This window comes from Protopterus annectens, chromosome 1.part1 (assembly GCF_019279795.1).
Source record: "Protopterus annectens isolate FY-2018-M chromosome 1.part1, PAN1.0, whole genome shotgun sequence".
Lineage (NCBI taxonomy): Eukaryota > Metazoa > Chordata > Ceratodontiformes > Protopteridae > Protopterus > Protopterus annectens.
Window position 1 is genome coordinate 1,274,403,398 of NC_056726.1, and position 21,067 is coordinate 1,274,424,464.

At 43.4% G+C, this 21,067-nt stretch overlaps 1 protein-coding gene across 1 annotated transcript in view; it reads left to right on the plus strand.

Moving 5' to 3' along the window:
* The first annotated feature begins 417 nt into the window (after positions 1-417).
* Positions 418-21,067, plus strand: part of RPL18 (ribosomal protein L18) — a 58,041-nt gene continuing 37,391 nt past the window's right edge. The window contains exons 1-3 of the mRNA XM_044081542.1: positions 418-555; positions 2,300-2,398; positions 13,766-13,889. Of these exons, the coding sequence (XP_043937477.1) occupies positions 514-555; positions 2,300-2,398; positions 13,766-13,889 (265 nt within the window). The 5' untranslated portion in view covers positions 418-513. The remainder of the gene's footprint in view (positions 556-2,299; positions 2,399-13,765; positions 13,890-21,067) is intronic.

A 21,067-nucleotide genomic window follows, 5' to 3' on the forward strand; every position in this document is an offset into this window, starting at 1 on the left:
TTCTCTGTATAAGGTTCAGCAAACGCTATCTGGTGTTGAAGGCAGTGGAGGTGTATTATGGGTCAGGGGAGGAGTTTGGAGCTCAGAGCTGTTGCTAGTAAAAGTTGCCAGCTGGGATCCGATACGGATCCGTAACCCACAGGTTGAAGACAAATGAAGTACAACTACTCAGATGGAACGTTATGGTGAGTACATAACTCCTTGTTTTGTTACTTTGCTTTTTGGCTAGGTTGACTTTGTGATTTTATTGTTTAAATATGTAACATAGTGACCCCTCACCATGTGAATTTGTAGTGTCACTACAACTGAATTTGTGTCGCAACTTAGTTGTATATTTGACTGACTTTATATAACAGTGTATATAACAATTACTGTAAGAGCCCTTTCCTTGTTGGATATGAAGTGTTTTTCATAGAAAACGTATTCATGCATTTATTTATTTTGTAGTTGTACAGGTTCCTAGCTCGACGCACCAACTCCAGCTTTAACAAGGTTATCCTGAAGCGTCTCTTCATGAGTCGATCCAATCGTCCTCCACTTTCCCTCTCTCGTTTGGTGAGTAGGCCATCTCCGAAGTGGGTGAATTGTACTGTAAAGCTGAGTGTTTACTAGCTAAACTGACGCTTGTTGAAATTAACAGGCTGAAATTTAATGCTTTTAAATTGAAGATCGTGTGTGTGTGTGTGTGTGTTCTGGAATCCCTAGTTTGTCTAGAGAGGAGTGTTTCTTTGGTAAGCTGCTGCTCTGTCACCTTTCAAGGAAACAGTCTGCTGAAATCACTTGCTCAGAGTCACTTTGTAGGTAAGTGAAGACTTTGAGAATTGAACCTGAAACTGCTAAAAGGGTCTAGGTCAACCAGAAATGTGATGGATAAAGTTTCAGAACCTCCTAGCAAAATTGTTACCCCTGCTACCCCCCCCCCCCCCGGTGATTTAGAGGTCTAGTGTACTTGATGGGAAGAGGGAATACCTCCTAAAGAAGACAGTTTGACCAAGCGCGGTGGTGATAGGCTGCTCCACAGTGTGTTATTTACAAACACATGGTACTTGCTTTTGGAAATGGGGGTGAGAAATGTCTGTGGAAGTGAAGAAAATTCTTGTAGAGGAAATGTACTTCCCTGTGGAATTCATTGCTGCAAGTGGTATAGCCAGAAGCCTGAAAGTAATGTGTGGTATGTTTCTGCATTTTACCGGTGCGCAGCACTTTACTCTTCTTGAAGAGTAATGGGACAAAATATTGGCTTTTGGTTGTATTGTATGCCTGGGAACTGGTGTTACAGAACCTCAGCAAAGACTGAATTTAGCACTTTGTACAGTTAAGTAATATGTCCTTTATTTTGATTAATTTCACAAAGTATGGTAAGAGAAGTAGACCCAACATCTGCACACTATACAAGTTGCACAGGTATGATGCATTTGAAATTTGAGCCCTGCATTAAGTTCATTCAGTGGGGAGTCTTCACGACTTGCTGATTTGCAAGTTTATGGATGTTTGCTAAGGGAATATTGCGTAGTAGCACTGTGATTAAGGGAATATTACATAAAGTAGCATTAATATTTGCTAATAATCAAAGTGGAGTACATCTAGATGAAGAAAGCTTTAAACTGTGTGCAGTTAGTTTTGGGAAAGGTGTAAACATAACTGATATGTTAGCATGGTGTCAGAGTATGAATAGTATGCTGAGAGGATTGATGTAACTGCTCAGCAGATTAAAACTTCATAATTTGAGTAAATTTAAAATTGATGTGAAAAGTATGTAGGTCATATTCTTACATCATAGGGGTTGAAATCTGATTTAGATGATGTAATTGGAAGTAGGCAGAGTACTACATACGTTTCTAGAAACTTTTAGTATTTTGCAAAGTTTGTACTTAGATGAATACTTAACTTTCCAAGTGAAGTGCTACACCAAGGTTTAAACTTCTGTTTGTGTCTCCAATTTCTGGGTTGAAATGTTCAAGAAACTGGGTTTAACTGCTCCAACTTACGAGTTAGCAAGTTATGTTGAAAGTTCTTTGTAGTGCCCAGTATGTGGAAGTGGAATTCTGCAGTTGAATTTGGAATGATCTGGTAACTTTTTGCTGCAAATTTTAGAATATCGTGAGTGGTCATTGGTCTATTTGGCTGTGTGCATTGTTTTGAATTCTTGCTTAATTTTTGTACTTGCATCTTAAGATGTGATTCCTCACCCCCGCAGGTGAACAGTTAACCAATGTTTATTTGCTACATAGATGTTGTGTGACAGAGAACTGAGTTGGCTTGTGGCTATGTTTAATCATGCATTTTTTTTCTCTTTAAGATCCGCAAGATGAAGCTTCCTGGTCGTGACAATAAGACAGCAGTTGTTGTGGGAACCGTTACAGATGATATACGCATCCAGGATATTCCCAAACTTACAGTAAGAACAAAGCTTTTTTTTTTTTTTATTTGTGATTTTATTTTGTCTTGCTGTCCGTGTGTTGGCAATCACCTGCTTCCCATAGGCCTTAAGACCAACTGGTAGCACAACTTGCCTTTTATGGGTTCTAAGTAGTTTGCCCTTGATAGGAGGGAGGGAGTTGGCTTCCTTACTTGGCAGTTTTCAAACGCTGAGGCTTGTTTCTTGGAAGGCAGGTAGTATTGTTTTGGGCTCCACTGTAGAGTGTACAGTTGACTGAAACTGTAACCTGAATTCTCTCTGGCTGCTTTTGAGGATGGAAAATCAGTTCCTTCAGCTGCCTCCGTCCTGCTTTGTGGAGCATGTTTGCATTCTGCACACTGTAAGGGAGTTGACTTATCTGATTTGTATAATGTACTTAAATACACTTAAGCGCACTTCAGGGTCCTTTTGGAAGATACCTTGAACTTGGACAGTTCCAGCTTCTACAGTAGTGACCCGATGGTGCACTTTGTGTGCATTTCCCACATTGGTTTGCTCCCTTAAGTCCACAAATTGATGTATAAATTGTATGATGTATAAAACCTTTGAGGTTTGACATCATGCTATTTAGTGCTTTTTTTTCCAAATATAAAGACTGCAAAAGCTGGGATACCTACATATCCATAGCAGGATCTGCTAGTTCCTAGCTGAGAAAATCTGCTGAGAATTGTTCACCCAGTGGGTGTGGTTTTTAGTATGTCTGGAGTGGTTTCCCTCATCTTCAAGGTTGAGAGCAGCAGTCCTAACTCTTGTTTTCATTGCCTTTTGTTGAAGGTGACCCAAGAAAATGAGATTTGGGTATGAAGTTATCTATCTTCCCCAGCAGTTCTCTCATCCCTTCCCTTGCCAGATGACACTATCCAGAAAACCCCATTGAGGGATATGTTTCTCAATAAAAGAGTAATCTTGAAGTTTGTGTGTCTAGCTAGAGCTTCGGTTTCTCATTTCTTTAATGCCAAGAAATAGAAAAAGGCAAGGAAGCTAATGCCAAGAGTTGTGCAACCCATACACTTTTGTCCCAGGAGTCCTTGCATGTGGCAACCCTTACCATCACACACTATAGAGGAGATTGTTGCTGGGTGTGTTTGGGTCTTCAGTCCACTTGAGTGTAAAGTGGACTTTCAGTCCTAGGACATTTTGTAAGACGCATTGCACTGGTAGCAGCTCTTAAAACTGGAGAATCCTTTACTTAGTGGTTTCTGCTATCTGTGTCAGGAGATGGTTTTGTGACACACACGGAAGGATCTCCTCCCCAAGTCTTGGGCTGTTTGTTTCTGCCGGTACAGGTTCTGGCTAAAGCATTCTTATCCCTGGAAAAATGGTTGAAGACGTGATGTGTTTGCTCCTGTTACTCACATTTAGTGTTCAGCCTGCCGCTCAACCTGAGCCATTGTGCCATCCATCGTTTGAATTTCCTATTGGACTGTCGAAGGGATCTTGCTTATGCAATGGTATTTTATATTAAAACTTTTTAACCAGGATAGAGACTCTGGATTATGTTTGTTCTGTTTTGCAGGAAAAAAAACTCAAAGATGGAGCTATTAATAGAACAGACACTTAAGTACCCACAGTGCTTAGCACTGGGCCATCTCATGTTTGACATTTTATCAAATTTTTTATGCTGGCACTCTTGGCCTGTAGTTATCTAAATTGGCTGATGACTGCGAATTGACATTTGATCTTCCATTAATTTATAATTGCTCCATCGTTGGATTATTTTATCAACTGGTGGAAGAACAGTGGTTTCAATTTAAAAGGTTAACAAATGCAGTTGACTTAATTTTGGTATACAGCTCTATTTATTGTACTATATTGGGGTCTAAATTGAGATATGATAAAATCAGCAAGCAAAGTAGAGTAGTATTGTTGAATTCATCCTTGACTCTTGCTTGGTAAGTACCTTTATGAGGTGGACTGTGTTTTTTACAATCTTTCTCCAAGACCAAATTGTTATAGACTGTATTTTACATAGCATAAATCATGGGCAGACATAGGTTAAAATAAGAGTAATTAGGTGCATAAGTATCAGGATAACGTGTCCAATCTGGCATGCACAGTGGTATGTGGACTGAGAGGAAATGACTATGTAGAATCCTGAAATTACTGAAGCATTCTTACAGTGGAGTTAGGTCAGGCTGGTGAAGTCCCAAGACTGGAAAATCTCCCTTATCAGCCTCAACAAAAAGTTGAGGTCCCTCTTCAAATCCTGTACTACCTGCTGCAATTCTGTTTTCATAGCTAGCGTTAAAGACAACCACCTTCTATAGTTATGTAAAGAATCTCCACGACAATACCTAGATTTGCTCTAAGCTTCTGCACAATGGTACCTCCTACATGAGCCAACTGATATTGCCAGTATACTGGCAGACAGATTCAGTGCCAACTTTATCCCCCCTCCAAAGGACCAATCACAATGCCAGTAGATTGCCAGGTATCTAGTATTACTGCTGCACAGATTAAAACAGCACTGTCCAAGGCCAAGAATACAGCTTCCATGGGACTTGACAACACTCTGTAGTTCATGTAGAACACAGCCAGGAATAAACTGGCACCTCACCTGTGTGCCTTTTCTAATCACGGCCTCAACTCAGGCTTTGTCCCTACCGAATGGCACACTGCTACAATCATCCCTCTCCACAAAGGAGGAGCGACTACAGACCCTGGGAACTATTGTCCCATTAGCATGGCGAGCCTGATATGCAAAGCTATGGAACGCTTCATCATCATCGTGGACCTAATAAACAAGGATATAGGGATTCTCCAAACTCTGGATCCTACACAGTTTGGTTTTGTGAAGGGTAAATTGTGCCTGCTCAACTTGGTCGATGACTTTGAGTCCGTCACCAGAGCTGTGGATGAAGGCAAGGTGGTTGATTTGGCTAAGGCTTTTGATACTATTGTCCTCTCGGGAATCCTAGAAAAACTAACAAAGCTAGGCATCAACCTTTATATCACTAGGTGGGTTGCAAACTGGCTCACAGAACCCACAGTGTGAAAGTAGCTGACTCCATGTCAGACTGCCGACTAGTCACGGGTTCTGAAGAGCCATCAAGATCACAGATGGCAGTGGGAGGACATTCTTCCCTTTTCAGAGAGTAATTGCTTGTCCACCAGACTACATTTGTGTATTTCCCACTTCGTTCAGCATATGTAGTCTTTGTGTAGTAGAGCCAGGTCCTCCCTTCTTCCCAATTTGGGAAAGGTTTTTATTTAGGGATATTTTTGGTGTCAAAGAAAATGCCTGGAGAACAGTTCTGTGGTTTTGTTTCCTAAACTATTTATGGTGCCTAATTTCAAAAGGCCATCACTTCACAAGCGTTAGTCTCTTCATTGTAACCCTAAACTTTAAATATGCTTAACACATTCCTATTCATCCAGAGTTCAGACTTATATCACAACTCCTCCTTTATTTGAATTTTTTGTAACCTTAGATCTGATGTTCTCCATTAAATTACTCCTCACAACTGGGATTTGGATCTGATTCAGCACTACATAGACATGGATTCAAGGCTCGAGCTCCTCCCTATCCCATAATCCCCTTCTGCACTCTAAGCCTTGGATGTAGTTTGCTGTATTTCCGCACAGACTCGATTCCTGGATTAAAGCTGCTTTTCTCATTTTGGGAAGTTTTCCGATGAGCAATTTGTTTAAGCTGAAATAGTTCTCTTCACTGTTCTCGCCTCCCTTTTTCTATCTGGTCGCTGGTGTTTTGGCTTTCTTAGAATTCACCTTTTTTCCATTAGTTGGTAATTGGCACCTTTTTGTATGTAATTGATAGGGTTAGTTTTATTTCTTGGTGGTTATGCAAATTCTTTTTTGTTTAGTAGATAGCTAGTCTTGGAAAGAGTTGTCCTATTGTCTGAGTGTTTTTGTGTGTGGGCATGTCTGAGAAAGACAAACCTACTGGATTTAAAAGGTGCTGCTGTTGTGGGCATAAGATGCCAATTTCTGATGCCCACAAGTAGTGTCTATTACTTGAGCACCGACCACATTGAGGCTGATTGCTCCGACTGTGCAGCATTCAACCCTCGAGCACTGGTGTACCGCCAAAATAAGTTGCTGCTGAAGTGCATTGCTCAAGGGGGTCCCTTTGTCTCTGGGTCCCTGTCTTCAGGCCCCAAGGAGTCCAAAAGAAAAGCCCCATCCGTTTCCCTGAGTGATTCTCCTCTTTGTCTCAAACGGCCTAGGCTTTCGGATCAGAGATCCCCAGATCCTAAACCATCTCTGATTTGGTATCTGTAGGCTCCATGGTCTCTTTGGATCAGAAGCCTTTTGATCCGACTGCAGTATGCTCCTTCAATCCAAAGAGGGTGGTCCAGCAGGTGTTGGATCTAACATGTTCATTGGATCCAGTATTACTTTTGAGGGTTTCCTTTCAGGATCCACCACACATCCGAAACACTTGGCTCCTAGGCATCAGAGCCGATCTTCAGATTGGGGGGTATCTTAGGTCTGGGTCTGGGTCCAGGCTTGATTCCCTGACTCAATCCACTCATTCTTCGGCTTCCTCCAGGAGCCTTTTGCCCACAGATATGGACAGGATAATGAACTTTCTCAGGGCCCAGGTAGGGGGTGGGTCTTTTGATATCTCCAGCCCACTTGTGCTCTGCGAGCTCCCCCTCCCCAAAGTTGCCCTCTCCTTTCGATTTCGCCATTTTGGAACTCCAAGACCTGGTTCACCCAAGGGAGATATCGACTGGTCCAGGAATGCATACTTTTCCGATTCAGGGTACCCGACCAGCTTGATTCCATTGCCATTGGATCAGAGCGGCTCTTGGCACTGAGAGTTTGGCACTGGTCTCTGGGGTGGGTATCTGGGCTGGGCTTGTCAGATCAGTCCCTCCTTTGGCCGCCTCTGCCCTCAACAGCTCAAGGCATGTAGTGTCTGGGAAGCCAGAGTTGGCTTCTCTTCTTCCTCTCAGGTGGTTTTAGCTCCCGGGGGTGGGGAGGGAAATTCCTAGAGCCTGTTAGCTTTTCGGGTGGTAGAGTGGACATTTTCCAGGTTTGGAGCAGCATTTCCCCCCCCTTTACCAAGTATGTCCCAGCCCGTCACTGTTCTGAGCACATCCATGCTGTCCAGGTTCGGACCTCTTTGGTACCCTTCAGGTGTCATCTAACCCCCCCAGTGGGGGTTCCCATCTCTTCAGAGTCCTCCCCTGACCCCCACACAGAGGAAGTGCCATTGAAGAGTGTGCAGGAGGAGGCACTTGGACTTGCCGATGGAGTCCCTCATAGAAGGATGACGTCTCCTTTGGAGACCACCTAGAACTGTTAACCCCCCCCCCCCTTGTCTTTGGAGGAATTTGTGTTCTGAAGGCTTTTTGGATGGGCCCATCTACTTCTGAGTGCTGCCTCCCCCCCTCACCCACCCCCATGAATGAGCACATTGACCTTATTTCATGCAGGGTATGGAAGGAACCTGACCCCATGGAACCAGTCCCTAAGAAGGCTGAAAGTTCGAGTCCTCCTTCAGATAGGATGCATTGAAGCAAAGGCATTCCAGTTGATGCCATTATGGTTGCCGCGGCCACCAAAAAGGAGCTGGCTGAACAGAGCTCAGTCATCCATTCCCCCGAACAGGGAGTCTCGATTGATAATCGCGGGAAGCACATCTATGCCTCAGTCACATTTGGTTTGAGAGCTCTAAACTATTTGGCTCTATACCTGCCTCCAAAGAGACCCTAGTTACTGAAGTAACCAACTTGTGTGCAGAGGACCTCAAAAAGGTGTCTCCCCAGCTCACTACTCTCTTCTCTTGCCAGCTCCTCTCTGAGGTTAATCTCTAATGCTGCTGCTGAGTGTACTTCTTGAATGGCTGGTGCAGGCATTGCCCTGAGGTGTTGTGTGTGGATGCGGCTCTTTCGGTTTGAGGAACCCTTCAAGGTGCCTTTTTATGAATACCCCTTTTATTGGCTCTCACTTTTTGAACCATCAGTCAGGAGACTTTGCCTCATGGAGAACAAGAAGGGAAGAAGCTGTCAGCAGTAGGGATCAAATTCTTTACCACCCCACCCCCCAAAAGGTCTTTTTCCAAGAACCAGCTGGAGGTAAACTTTGGTTCTGAAAGTTGCAGAGTTCCTTCCAGGACGGTCCTTAGGATTCCTGTTCCAGAGGTAGGAGAAGAGGGTTTAATGGTTGACGCCACCCTAGAGGCAGAGGGGATCTGCAGAACCAGGGCTTCAGAGAACTTTCTCAAAGAAGCTCTTTCAGGGCCCCTGAGTATTGCCCAACTGTCCTGCCCTGGACACAGTTGAGGGTCAGTTCTCATTGCACCCAAACGCCTGGACAGCAATAACGAACAATCAGTGGGTGCTCTGTATCATATCCAGGGGTTATTACAGTCCCTTTTCCCAACCACCTCCAAGTCCCAAGAGTTCTCCCTAACGTGCTACCCAGTCAGAGAGAACAGGCCCAAAGAGAAGTTCTAAAACGTCTGGAAAAAGCCATCCAAGAGGTCCCAACAGGACAGAGGGTCCGGAACTTATTCTTGCTTCTTTTTGGTGCCCAAAAAGACTAGGGACCTGCATCTGATTATGGACCTCAGCAAGTTGAATCTGTTTGTCAAGAAGATGAAGTTCTGGGTGATCGCTGTTCAGTCCATCCTGCCACGTTTGCTCAAGGACAAGTGGATGTGTGCCATAGACCTCCAGGATGCCAACTGTCACATCAAGATAGGCACTCTGGGAGGCATCTGCACTTCCGTCTGGGAGCCAGTCACTTTCAGTTCAGAGCCCTGCCATTTGGACTCGCCACCCCCCCCCCCCGGGTGTTTGCCAAATGCTTGGCAGTGGTTGCAGCTCACTTGAGACTGCAGGGATTCCAGGTCTTTCTGTACCTGGATGATTGGCTCCTCACAGCTGCAGTTATCCATCATCCCATGTCTTGTGCTGATACGACTGACCCATTTTTAGGCAATGTCATCAGTGGTAGATTCTTTCAGAGGATCTCTTCCTAGCCAGACCTTTTTCTCTTCCTCCTCCCACGGTGACAGTGGCCATAGAAGTTTCCCTGCTGGGGGAGGGGGGGCATTTTCAGGGTAGAGTGGTCCATGGCACATGGTCCCCTACAGAGACCCAGTTGCACATAACTGCTCTCATCTATAGAAGTTTGTCCTGACGTTGCAAGTCTTTCAGGATTGCTCTCCTCTCGGGACGATTGCAATTCATACAGACATGTCAGTTGTCTGATGCATCAAAATTGGGGGGGGGATGTGGGAATGGGCTATTTCTTCCAGTCACTTTCTGCTTGCATTATGCATACCTGGGGAGTCCAGTCTGTTGGCAGACAGACTCTATCTTGTGCTCGCACGAGTGGTCCCTCAACCAGTCAGTGGCGTTGCAGATATTGGGCCAGTGGGGCCAACCTTGCTGCAATCTGTTTGCATCTCCAATGAGCAACAAATGCAGCAGATACTTTGCTCTGACACCCCCCCCCCCCCCCAGGAGGGGCAGTCCCTGTGGGACGCTGTAGTCCACGATTGGCCTCTGGGTCTCCTTTATTCATATCCGCTGATCCCATTGATCCCCAAGGTACTACAGAAAGCTCATGGACTGAAGTGTTCCCTGATCCTCATGGCCCAATCGGATGTGGTTTGGCTTCCTATGGTCTCAATCTGAAATTCTCCATGAATACTAGATCCCACTCCGGATCTAATTTGTCATCACTCGACTGTAAACACTGAACCTTCAATCCCTTTGTCTAACCGCATGGTTTCTCCTCCTCTGTGATACTAAGAAGGTCCAGGGTGGCTTCCCCTGTTAAGAAAATTATTCTGACTTCTCCTCTCAAACAGTCAACACAAACTCTACAACAGTAAGTGGAAATGTTTTTCCTTTTGGGCTGCTGAAAGAAATCTGTCCCTTCTCTGCTCCAGTTTCGGATGTTATTTTGTTTTTATCCCTTTCTCAAGAGGGTGCCAGTTTCTGTACCATAAAGCTGCAGTTAGAGACCATTTTCAATTTTCATGTTTAATAGGGAGCCTAGCTTTTCTGTGAGACTATGAAAGGTGTTTTTCTCCTCAGGCCCCCTTTCTTAGATCCTTCTCCACCTTTGTATTTGACTATGATGTTGCAGTCTTGCCCATTCAAGCCGGCTCATTCCTGTGCTAGTGGGTTCCTGTCTGGAAGACTACCGTTCTTGTGGCTATAACTTTGGCTAAGAGGGTCTCGGGATTAGTTTTGTTTTTTTTTTTTTTTTTTTTTTTGTGTCCCAAGCCACTATGTATAATTTTTACAAAGACGGTGGCCTTGAGGACTATACTCTTTCCTTCATGCCCAAGGTAGCCACTAAAAATATCAACCGGTCTATTCAGTTACCTCTGTCTCCCCCCCCAAAAAAAAAAAAAAAAATCATTCCAACAAAGGCAAATATCTCTTCCATCCTTCATGCCGCCCAAGGTAGCTACTGAAAATATCAACCAGTCTATTCACATCCCCCCCCCCCCAAAATCATTCCAACAAAGGCACATATCTCCTCCATACTCTGGATGTACATAGACTGTTAAGATTTTACTTGCACAAGACTAAAATTTTTGGGAAATCTAAGTTGTTTGTGGCCTTCTTCCTGAACAGACTCAGTCAGGCAGTGTCTAAGGTAACCATTTCCAAATGGATTTCAAGCTGTATTTCCACTGTTCATTCTCTTAAGCGCTTGGAGGTGCTTTGTCTGCCTAGGGCTCACTCTCTGGTATGTTGCTACCTTGTCAGCCTTCTCTATGAGGGTGCCTGTAGATGGCATTTGTGCTGGGGCCATTTGCCCCCCCCTCCCCCCCAACTTTTGTTTCTCATTGGATATTGTCTCCAGAAACAAAGTATCCTTTGTTCCACTGTGCTCAGGCACATCCTACGATAGGGCTGCCCGTGATTCTGTTGTAGCTCGGGCTTTTGACCCAGTCATGAGGAATAATGAAGTGTGTAACATCAGATCCACAATTGTGTACTTGCCATAACTTACTTGGCACCAGTGTTATCCTGTTTCTGTATTCCTCAATTCCCGCCCATCTTCCCCATCTGTGCTTTGTGGGGAATCTGAGTCTTGGGCTCCTAGGCTACTTTTCCCTTTTTTAAAGTTTCAGGTGTATATTCCTTTGAGTTCTGCAGCAAACTCGGTCTAAGGGTTAGAGTGCAGAAGGGGATTTATGAGAGTGGGAGGAGCTCGAGCATTGCATGTTTGTGTAGTGCCTGATCAGATCCGACATCTGATCCAAGACCCAGTCATGAGGAATAATGAAATAGGATAACTGGTGCCACGTTATGGTAGAACATAACTGCTGATTGCTTATTACATTCGGATGTTTCTGAATATGATCCAGACAAGCATAGCCTTGTCAGTTCTCTGCCTGACCATTTGGAGTACCCACTGCACCATGAGTGGTGGTAGCTCCAGTTATAGCTCATTGCTGGCTGCAGGGCATTCATATTTTGACTGCTTGGTTATCTTGACAGAAATTTCAGTGTCAGGAGTCTCTGCTGGGTGAGCAGTCTGTAGGTTTGCCACCTTTTCAAATGCCAGAAGGAAATGCCAGAAGGTTGTAGAAATGAGTAGACAGGACAAAACATACCCATGGGCAGTGCAATGGGCAGTCACTTTTTTACTAAAATATTCTTAGCATAAATAACTAAAAATGCTATATTTCATATAACCTGTAGGCATTTCAGATTAAGGAAACTGTTTTATGCGACTCTTAATGAAAACTTAAACTTTATATATAAAAAAAAAGAAGAAGAAAAAAAAAGTTTGTCCTAAAATCTCAACCCCCCCCCCTCGCAGGACACTCCTCTCCAAGAGAGGGGAATGGGTGGTGACCCCAGAGATGTTACGCAAACTGGATTCCTAGAGAACATTTATGTCTTGTTTTTACTCCATGACACAGGATTGCATTATTGAGGTGTCTAGCGGACACCCCTAGTTCATTGCTTTTCTTCCACTGGAAAAAAGTATTTAGATCTATTTCTAGGATTTCCACTCAGGCTATGGTGCATAGTCTCTGTAAAGGGATACCTTAAGATTCTGGGTCTTGTGATGTCCCTTGCAAGACTCCACACAAGAAGGGTATGATATCTGAAAGTATTTTTGGTCCCAGCACCAACACCCATTATTTGTTCATATCCCAGCTCTGGGATTTGTCAGAGAAGTCACTTGTAGACTGGGAGTACCCCTAAATCCAGGTCCACATCTGGAGCAAACTTCCATTATGTCAAGTGGAGTAGCACCCCTGCTTCTTTCAAAGTAAACCTAGATAATTAGATGGACAGTCTTTTTTTTTTTTTATACAGGGTCTGTCTTGTATCCCTCTGCTGGAAGGAACTTTTGAATAGGTTATTGGCTGGGCTTGTAATTGCGTGCAGACTTATTTTGCTTTATACTTAAGAACCCATGTTATGAAGTAGAACATATGAGATGCATTCTATTTACCAAATTATTTAATTATTGCAGTATACTGTAGTTGCAAATATCTTGAAATTTATATTTTGTTTTGAGTAACTGTGGTGCTGCTGTTTTTTTTGGGGGGGGGTTGAGTTAGTGCAGAGAGTAATGTGCAGAAAGGAGATAGAGGGTTGAGTTTGAAAGTGGATGGTAGATGAATGAGGAGAAGAAAGTAATTTTAGAGTGGAGCAACAGCTCATGAATGAATGGTTGGTAAATATTGATGTACTCAAAAGGGGGTCTTGAAAAACAAGTTTATCTTTATCTTTTTCTTGTTTATAGTTGATGTAGTAGAGTGAGCTAGGTTGTGTTCAGTATTTTTCTGTTAAGTTGGATACTTTTCATGAGGCATCTTTGGATTGGATTTTTTTTTTTTTGTCCGAAGTCTGCAAGATTTGTAGGTTAGTGGCTTGTTCAGGCCACTTACTAACAAGGAGGCCATTTCCTCCAGAGACTTTGGTAGAGATGCTGTGGTTGTGTAGCAGACTTTGCTGTAGGTGAGTTAAGTTATGTATGTTTTGCAAAGCATTTTTTTCTTGATTTTTGAAGCTTCACACAGGCTGTGAATTAAACCACCTACATGCTGTACTGTACCAAATAGTTTTAAGGGAATGCTCACTTAATGCAGTCGGTAAGAAGACATATTTAAGTATTGGTAGAAGTGAAGTTGGGTAAATGCAGAGGTGTTGAACCTTTTAGCTCACAAGCTTGTAAACCTGTCTGAATTGCATGGTGCTTTTGCTAATAGTCCTAATTTAAAAATACTACATCTTCTTTTGTTTTAAAAGGAGTCATTTGCATTGAAGTTGGAATAGAATGTCTGTAGTTGCTTCGTGCTTGCTGATATACAAGGAGTAAGTCTTTAGTAGTCTGAACTGAAATAAAATGTAGGATATCCATAAATGTATTTCTGTCTCTTAGATTTGTGCATTGCGAGTGACTGAAGGTGCACGTAGCCGTCTCCTGAAGGCTGGAGGCAAGATATTGACATTTGACCAGCTGGCCCTAGCATCTCCAAAGGGACAGAATACTGTTCTCCTGTCAGGTGAGCTCTTACAGATTTTTGGACTCCTGATAAATTGACTGTCTACTTACCATCTCTCAAGTCTTAAAGCATAAATATACAGTACTTGTATAATTAAACTCTTCTTTTTTTTAAAACTGAAATGTTAATCAAGACTACTAGCTTTGTTAATGATTGGGTCCCAACGCTAACCTGGAGAAACTGGGAAAGAACCTCTGGCCTCCCAAGTACATGCAATCTTTTCAGTGCACAGGTGAAATTGTGTAAGAGCAAGCAGTAGGGAAAGCTGCTTGGGGCTGTTGGGGATAAAAATTCTCCTTTCCTCTGAATTTTTATTAAGAACCAGAAGAGTCTAAAGAGCAAATGATTTCAGTACTGATCACCCTTTGACAACACGTCAAGGAGCTAGAGAAAAAAAAATGCAGAAAGAATAAAATGCTGCAGGAAGGAGTGTGTATTGGAAAAGGATGAGCAATATTTTTTTGTTTTTGAGCTAACAGTCTAGTGGCTGAAAAACATTCAAAGCAAATATTTGGAAGAAGCGAACTGAAGTAAAATGTCTTGTCAGCCTTTGTTTCTTGTGCTAAGTTACAGCAGTATGACTTTTAACGGAATCTACAGAAGAAAAAATACTTGTCCTCAAACAGACATCTGTTCAGTCTTGATGGTCCCCCTGGCAACTTTTTTCTGTGTGGAATGAGTGGTGCTAACATGCCCACTCCCTTCAGTGCCCTTTTGTCTTGCACCAAAAAGTTTTATGTGAAGTTGTTCAATCTTGCTGTTCATTCTTCACCTGATTGGTTCGGAGCCGATCTATCTGCTCCGACACGGCCATTTGCAAAACTCAGGGTTTACCAGTAGCTTGAGACCAAGCCCCTTATTCCGTGACGCACTGCTGGAATTACCTCCGATCTAGTTTGCCACGGCACAGATCTCAGTGGTTCCAGTTCGCTCAAGCCTTTTTTGATCAAAAAAATCGCTTTTCGCAAGTTATTCCATAACTTTTTTTTCTAATTCTAGTTAGTTTTGTAGTGGCTCCTGTAGTTTTTTTCTATTAGACTTATTTCCCTTGGTGCCTTTACTATTTAGTATAGTTGTAGTGGCCTCGTGTTGGGACTACTTAGTGTGTGTTTTTCTATGATTATAGTTATTGCATTAATAGTATGGATAGTGTGTAGTTATATGTATTTACATAGTGTTGGCCCCCTTTTTTCTCCGGGCCATTGTTAGTGTGTTTTATATTTTAGGCGTGTTAACTTGAACCTAAGTGTAGTTGTGATATAACTTTTATGCTGTATTTAGGCTTGTGTGGTTTGTTTATAGAGTTAAGCCTAAAGTTTTTCTTGATATGTCTGAGGAAAAAGACAAACACCCAAAGTCTGAATTCAAGAAATGTTCAGACTGCGGGCAAAAGGTCTCTCTTACTAATGGGCGCGTCCAGTGCGTTTGTTTAGGTGCGGTGCCTTTTCAGGAGTCCTGTAGTATTTGCCATTCCTTTTCTTCAAGGGTTCTTTTAGAGAGGAAAAGGAAGCTTATGGATCGAGGTTTGCTGAAGCATCCTTTTGCTGAAGCTTTGACTGACCAGGATGGGGCCAGCAAGTCCTCTAAATCTTCTAAATCCTCAGCAGACTCCAAGGCATCTAAAGGCTCAAACGTCAAATAAAGTGGAGGATTCTGGGACTTCGGCTCCACAGCTCTCTGAGCAGAGTGCCTCCATTTTGGAGCCGGCCCACAGTTCTGGAGCCAGTCTCTGAGAGACCTGTATCTCCACTCCTTCAATCTGCACCTTTGGTGCACTCCTCTAGGACTTCTGTCAGCCTCTCGGATTTGGATATGGACCGATTTGGTGCAGAAGCTCTTACAGGCACCAGGCCTTGCTAAATTGTTTGCTCCGACCCGAGTGTTTTAACCGAAGGCCACCACCCCGGATTTGACTTCTCCTCTTCTGAACTGTACCGGTTCGTCGGAGGGGGCTGACCTGCTGATCGTGGGGCCTTTGGAGCAGAGACCTGCTCCGGAGTCATTGGTTCTATCTACTCTGACGTCCTTGGTGCCGACACTCTCCTGTCAGGTCTGGGGAGGATCGTCTCACTGACTTGTCAGTGCAGACTCTTCCTCTTGGGACCTTGGCTCAGATGAGCTTGGCTCCTACCTCCGGCTCTGAGCCCACATCCTCTGTGTGGTAGTGGCTGGCGGTTCCTTCGGGTCCGTCGATGTCTCCTTATCAGAGCCATGATGCTTTCCAAGCCATGAGGAGAGCCTTGTCCCCAAAGACATCCTTGACACCATGTCTGGCCTCTTCCCCCAAAGTGCCTGTGTCAGTTTCTGCCTCCATCGTCCAGGCCAAACGTAGAGACCCTGAGCCTCAGGTAGCCCCACAGGGCGCCCCTTGCTCTTCTGAGACCTCCCCAGAGGCTCCCACTGAAGAGGTCCCCAGGAAGAGATTGTGTAAGAGGAGACACTTGGACTCCCCACAGGAGTCGTTGACATCTGACGCTGATTTGGATAAGTTAGAAGGGTCCCCATGATCCCCCCCTCTGAGGATATCTCCTTTGTGGAGATGCTCGAGATCCTTAGGCAGAGGGGTGATTGGCAGTCTAAAAGCCCTACTGAGGACGAGTCAGTTTTGAAGGATTTCAGGTCTCAACCTTCCACCTCTTGGGTGTCAACACCCTTCGATGAGCTCATGCAGTTGGTCTCTTGGAGGGCGTGGCAGTCACTGGAGTTCATAGAACCTGTCCCTCGGAGGCTAACGAGTTCATTTCTGCCCCCGTAGATAAAGCCTTTGTCCAAGGAAGTCCCTGTTGATGCCATGGTGGTGGCTGCGGCCACCAAAAAGGAAATGTCTGAGACTTCTTCGTCGATCCCTCCTCCTAACAGAGTCCAGGGTCATGGATTGATATGGGAAACGCATGTTTAGTTAAGCGACATTTACACTCTGATCCCTGTACTATTTGACACATTTCACCGGACTGCAAAGAGATCTCCTTAAGGAGTTGGGTGATGCTCTTCAGGGTACTGTAGCTGCAGGGGCTTCCAAAAAAGTTGCTGCCCAGCTTGCTACCCTAAATTCCATTGTGAACTCGTCCATGCGTCTCGTATCATATGCAGCCGATGGAACGAGTAGGGCAGCGGGCCTCCCAAGTCCATAGAATCTTTTCAGTTCACAGGTGAAATTGTTTAAGAGCAAGCAGTAGGGAAAGCTGCTTGGGGCTGTCGGGGATAAAAATTCTCCTTTCTTCTGAATTTTTATTAAGAACCAGAAGAGTGTAAAGAGCAAATGATTTCCGTATTGACCACCCTTTGACAACACGTCTTGGAGCTAGAGCAAAAAAAAAAAAAAATGTAGAAATAATAAAATGTTGCAGGAAGGAGTGTGGATTGGAAAAGGATGACCAGTATTTTTTGTTTTTAAGCTAACAGTCCAGTGGCTGAAAAACATTCAAAGCAAATATTTGGAAAAAGCGTACTGAAGTAAAATGTCTTGTCAGCCTTTGTTTCTTGTGCGAAGTTACAGCTGTACGACTTTAACGGAATCTACAGAAGAAAAATTGTCCTCAAACAGACTTCTGTTCAATCTTGATGGTCCCCCTGGCAACTATTTTCTGTGGAATGAGTGGTGCTAACATGCCCACTCCCTTCAGTGCCCTATTGTCTTGCACCAAAAAGTTTTATGGTGGATACAGCAGATGAGCCTCCAGTCTGGGATTCCCATTCAAGCCAGGCTTTGCCACGCACATACTTGCTACAGATTCCTTGGATGCATACTAGAAGCCCTCTCAGGGAACTAAGGATCCAAGGGAGCTAGAGTAAAAACTTGGATGGAAAAACTCATCAGTATTGGAAGCCTTCAGATCATTTAACAGTCGAACAAGAAAGTGTGTATGGGGGGGGGGGTCTTGCTTTTTATGCAGAGTAGCTATAAAAACGTGGTATCACATACATCCAGGAGTTTGGACTGATCCTCTGACCATTCCATCCTAGAATAATGTCTGGTAGATCACTTTGATCAGGAGAACAGACTTGCTTATAAATGGATAAAAAGGGGACATATTTCTGGACATTCCCCACCGTTGGGGATATGTCAGAAGTAGGATGCTTTTTGCTTTCCCTGGAAGCAATTTTACAGCAGGACTCTTAAGATTAGAGGCCTAGTAACAGACACTTTCTTCATTTGGGTGGGTGTATTTTTATATGCTTTTCCTTCCATCCTCTATTTCAGTCTAGTTCAAAAGATAAAAAGTGCTGTTCATAGTACCCTTTTGGCTGAGACTGCACTATCCTTCTGCCATGTACAAGGATGAGCCCTGTTCCATTGCTTCAGTATGTAGACTTCTTATCCCAAAACAAGGATTCAGTCATGTCCGTATATGGAAAATGGAAGGCTAACAGCATTGGTCTGGCACTCAACCTTTTTAGGCGTGTATTTCCTGAAGACATGCTTATGATTGAGACTAGAAAGTCATGGCTAGCAGAATGAAAAATAATCCTTTAGAACCAGAAAGACCCTTTGTACCCTAACCAGTCATTGGAGCACTCTGTGTGTCAGTAAGGAAATCTGTCCCTTCACTGGCTCAAAAGTATCATTTCAGCTAGAAGCTGCAGCCCTATTATCTGCTTGACTTTAAGTACTGTCTTCCTTGTAATCATGATATGTCAGACGATCCACAAGCCTGGAGCAGTCCTGTGCACAAGCCCAACACCCGTGACTTGTTTTGTAGTTGAAGTTGCACTAATTCAGGTCATTAACCTTCCAGTATTCTATCCTACTGCAGAGTGAGGGGAAAAGGACCTTAAATTCCTTACATGACCATCTACGCTTTTCCTAGAAAAGACTAAAGTGGTAATCTGCTATTCATAGCCTGTGAAAAGGCAAGAGGACAGGCTTGTCAAAATGGACCATCTCCAAATGGCTAGAATACCAAATGTGTGGACTCTCTCCACAAGAGCAGCAGTCACCACTGCAATGTTTAGTGATCTGCTCCTAGGACATCGTGGAAGCAGCAAACCTGATAATCTGTCCACACCTTTTCAAAGCAGTGCAACTTGAACATTGGCTCCATAGCTGTTCGGATTGCAGGCTAGATACTACCTTCCCTACCAGTGATTGAGTATAGGTTAATTAGTAGAACGTATAAAATATTGCATAATATTTATAAAAGAATAAAGCAGAGAAGAAGGCAATATACAAAGGAAATGGGATGAAATCTGTAAGTTTCCCAAATATTCAGCAAAGTCCTAGTAAAAATCCTAAACTTTATGGAAGTGTTTGCATAGGTATTTTTTATAACCAAGCAGACATCAGAATTTTTCCTCTAGCAGATGGCTCCAGCAATTACTGTCAATGTAAAGAGAGAAGTAATTTTGAATGTCTTTGGGAATTCAGTGAGGTGGCAGATTTTAGAGAAGAGAATAAAACCTACAGAATGTCAGAAATGTTGGAACAGCAGATGTTTGTAACTAAGGAAATTATTCTTCTGGCATAGAATATAGGATCTGGATTTCCTAGATATAATAAGGCCTTGCTAACTTACATTGGCTGTAAATAAAAGAAGACAGCAAATGGAAATCTGAATTTAAGCCAGCTGTAACTGAAGTATGAATATCATAAAGAAAAAGTGAAGGGGCAAATGACATGGAGGTGGAATTTTGAGAGCAGTGGATGCATACATTTGAGGCATGATCTTAAGGGAAAGGCAAGAATTTATCAATTTGTGTAATGTTGGAATGAATACAAATTTCTTGTGTGAAAATAAGTTATTTTTTCTGTTAGTGTGCACCTGTGGCACTTGTGTCCCACTTAATGATGTTGGTCCTAAATGTATGTTCTCTTGGAACGTGTAAAATTACATTTTGTAACTTATTAATCAATCTTCCTTTTCTTAGAAAATGATGGGTTCTTATAGGAATACAGTCTGATTTCTTAGTCTTTTGGGTTTCTAATGCTATGACTGGAATGGACCCCATTCCTAAATCTGGATATGATTAAAGCTCATGAAATTGGTATTGTTTCAGTCTTTGTTGGCCAAAAGTGCTCTTTGCAGTACCCATAATGTGCCCAGGATCAACTCCTTATGTAAATCATGGAGTTCCACGTATCTGTTGCATATCTCAATGTCTATTAATTTGCACCCATTATTCCTACTATTGGAACAGTCTATGTCCTCCACCCACATTATTGTTTCTGCCTGCAAATTCTGATGTTTTGTGACGTCATGCTGTCTTATGTACAGAGAAACAATCACTGGGTGCAAACAAGTTCATTGATCAGTGCTACTTTAGTCTTTTCATGAACTACTGTGTCTATTTCTAGCTTTTTTTATTGTTTTCCAAACTGTGGTGAGTGACCCCTTGTGATGCAGGCTTCAGCATTCTCTATACTGCTTTGTGGCTAATGTTTCCAACTTGTATCAGCTACTTCAGTATTGTAATGTTTGCACAATCCCCAAGCAAAAGTCTTGCCACATTATGCCGTTCAATATACAGGTCGTCTGCTATGCTTGTATCACACTCTGCTATAAGATGTGAAACTGTTTCCAGATGTTAATCGTGTTTCACTTTCAGTCATTACTCTTAGGTTAATCCTGCTGGCAGGCTACCTGCAGTCGGCCAGAATTCCAAAGTCTCGGTCCAGCGTCGGTTGCTGTCGCCTCTTCCCTGACGTCAGTGCGCCAGGGGTATAAAAGATGCAGCCAACGCCATTTTCTTCAGTCTTTCTTGCCGTGCGGTGCCCGAAGCAAAAGCAGTTCGCAAGTGCAGGTCGGCCGACTCCTGAGATTTTCAAATCTGAATTTCAGAACCAAAGTCTTCATTAAAGCTAAGTACCCCGTTGGGGAAACTTTTTTTTCTTGCTCCAGACCGATGTCAGAAAAAGTTAACAATTGTATTTCTTGTGGGAAGCAAATACTTCTCAAGGATTTCCACTCTTACTGTATTCCTTGCCTAGGCCCTGATCACAACGTTGTTAGCTGTCGGTTTTGTGCTAGATTCAACCAATGCACTATCAAGCGTCTGTTCGATTTTGCATTTCATTACTTTGGCCGAAGATTTAATTATATAATGCCGGCGGAACAGCCGACAACCGGAGTTTACAAAAAACACAAGGACAAGGATAGGCATCAGAGGTCCAAAACCGAAGCCTCTTCTAGGCCATTCGCCAGTTCTCAGTGAGGTGCTTTCGCAGCCCCTGGCGACCGCTA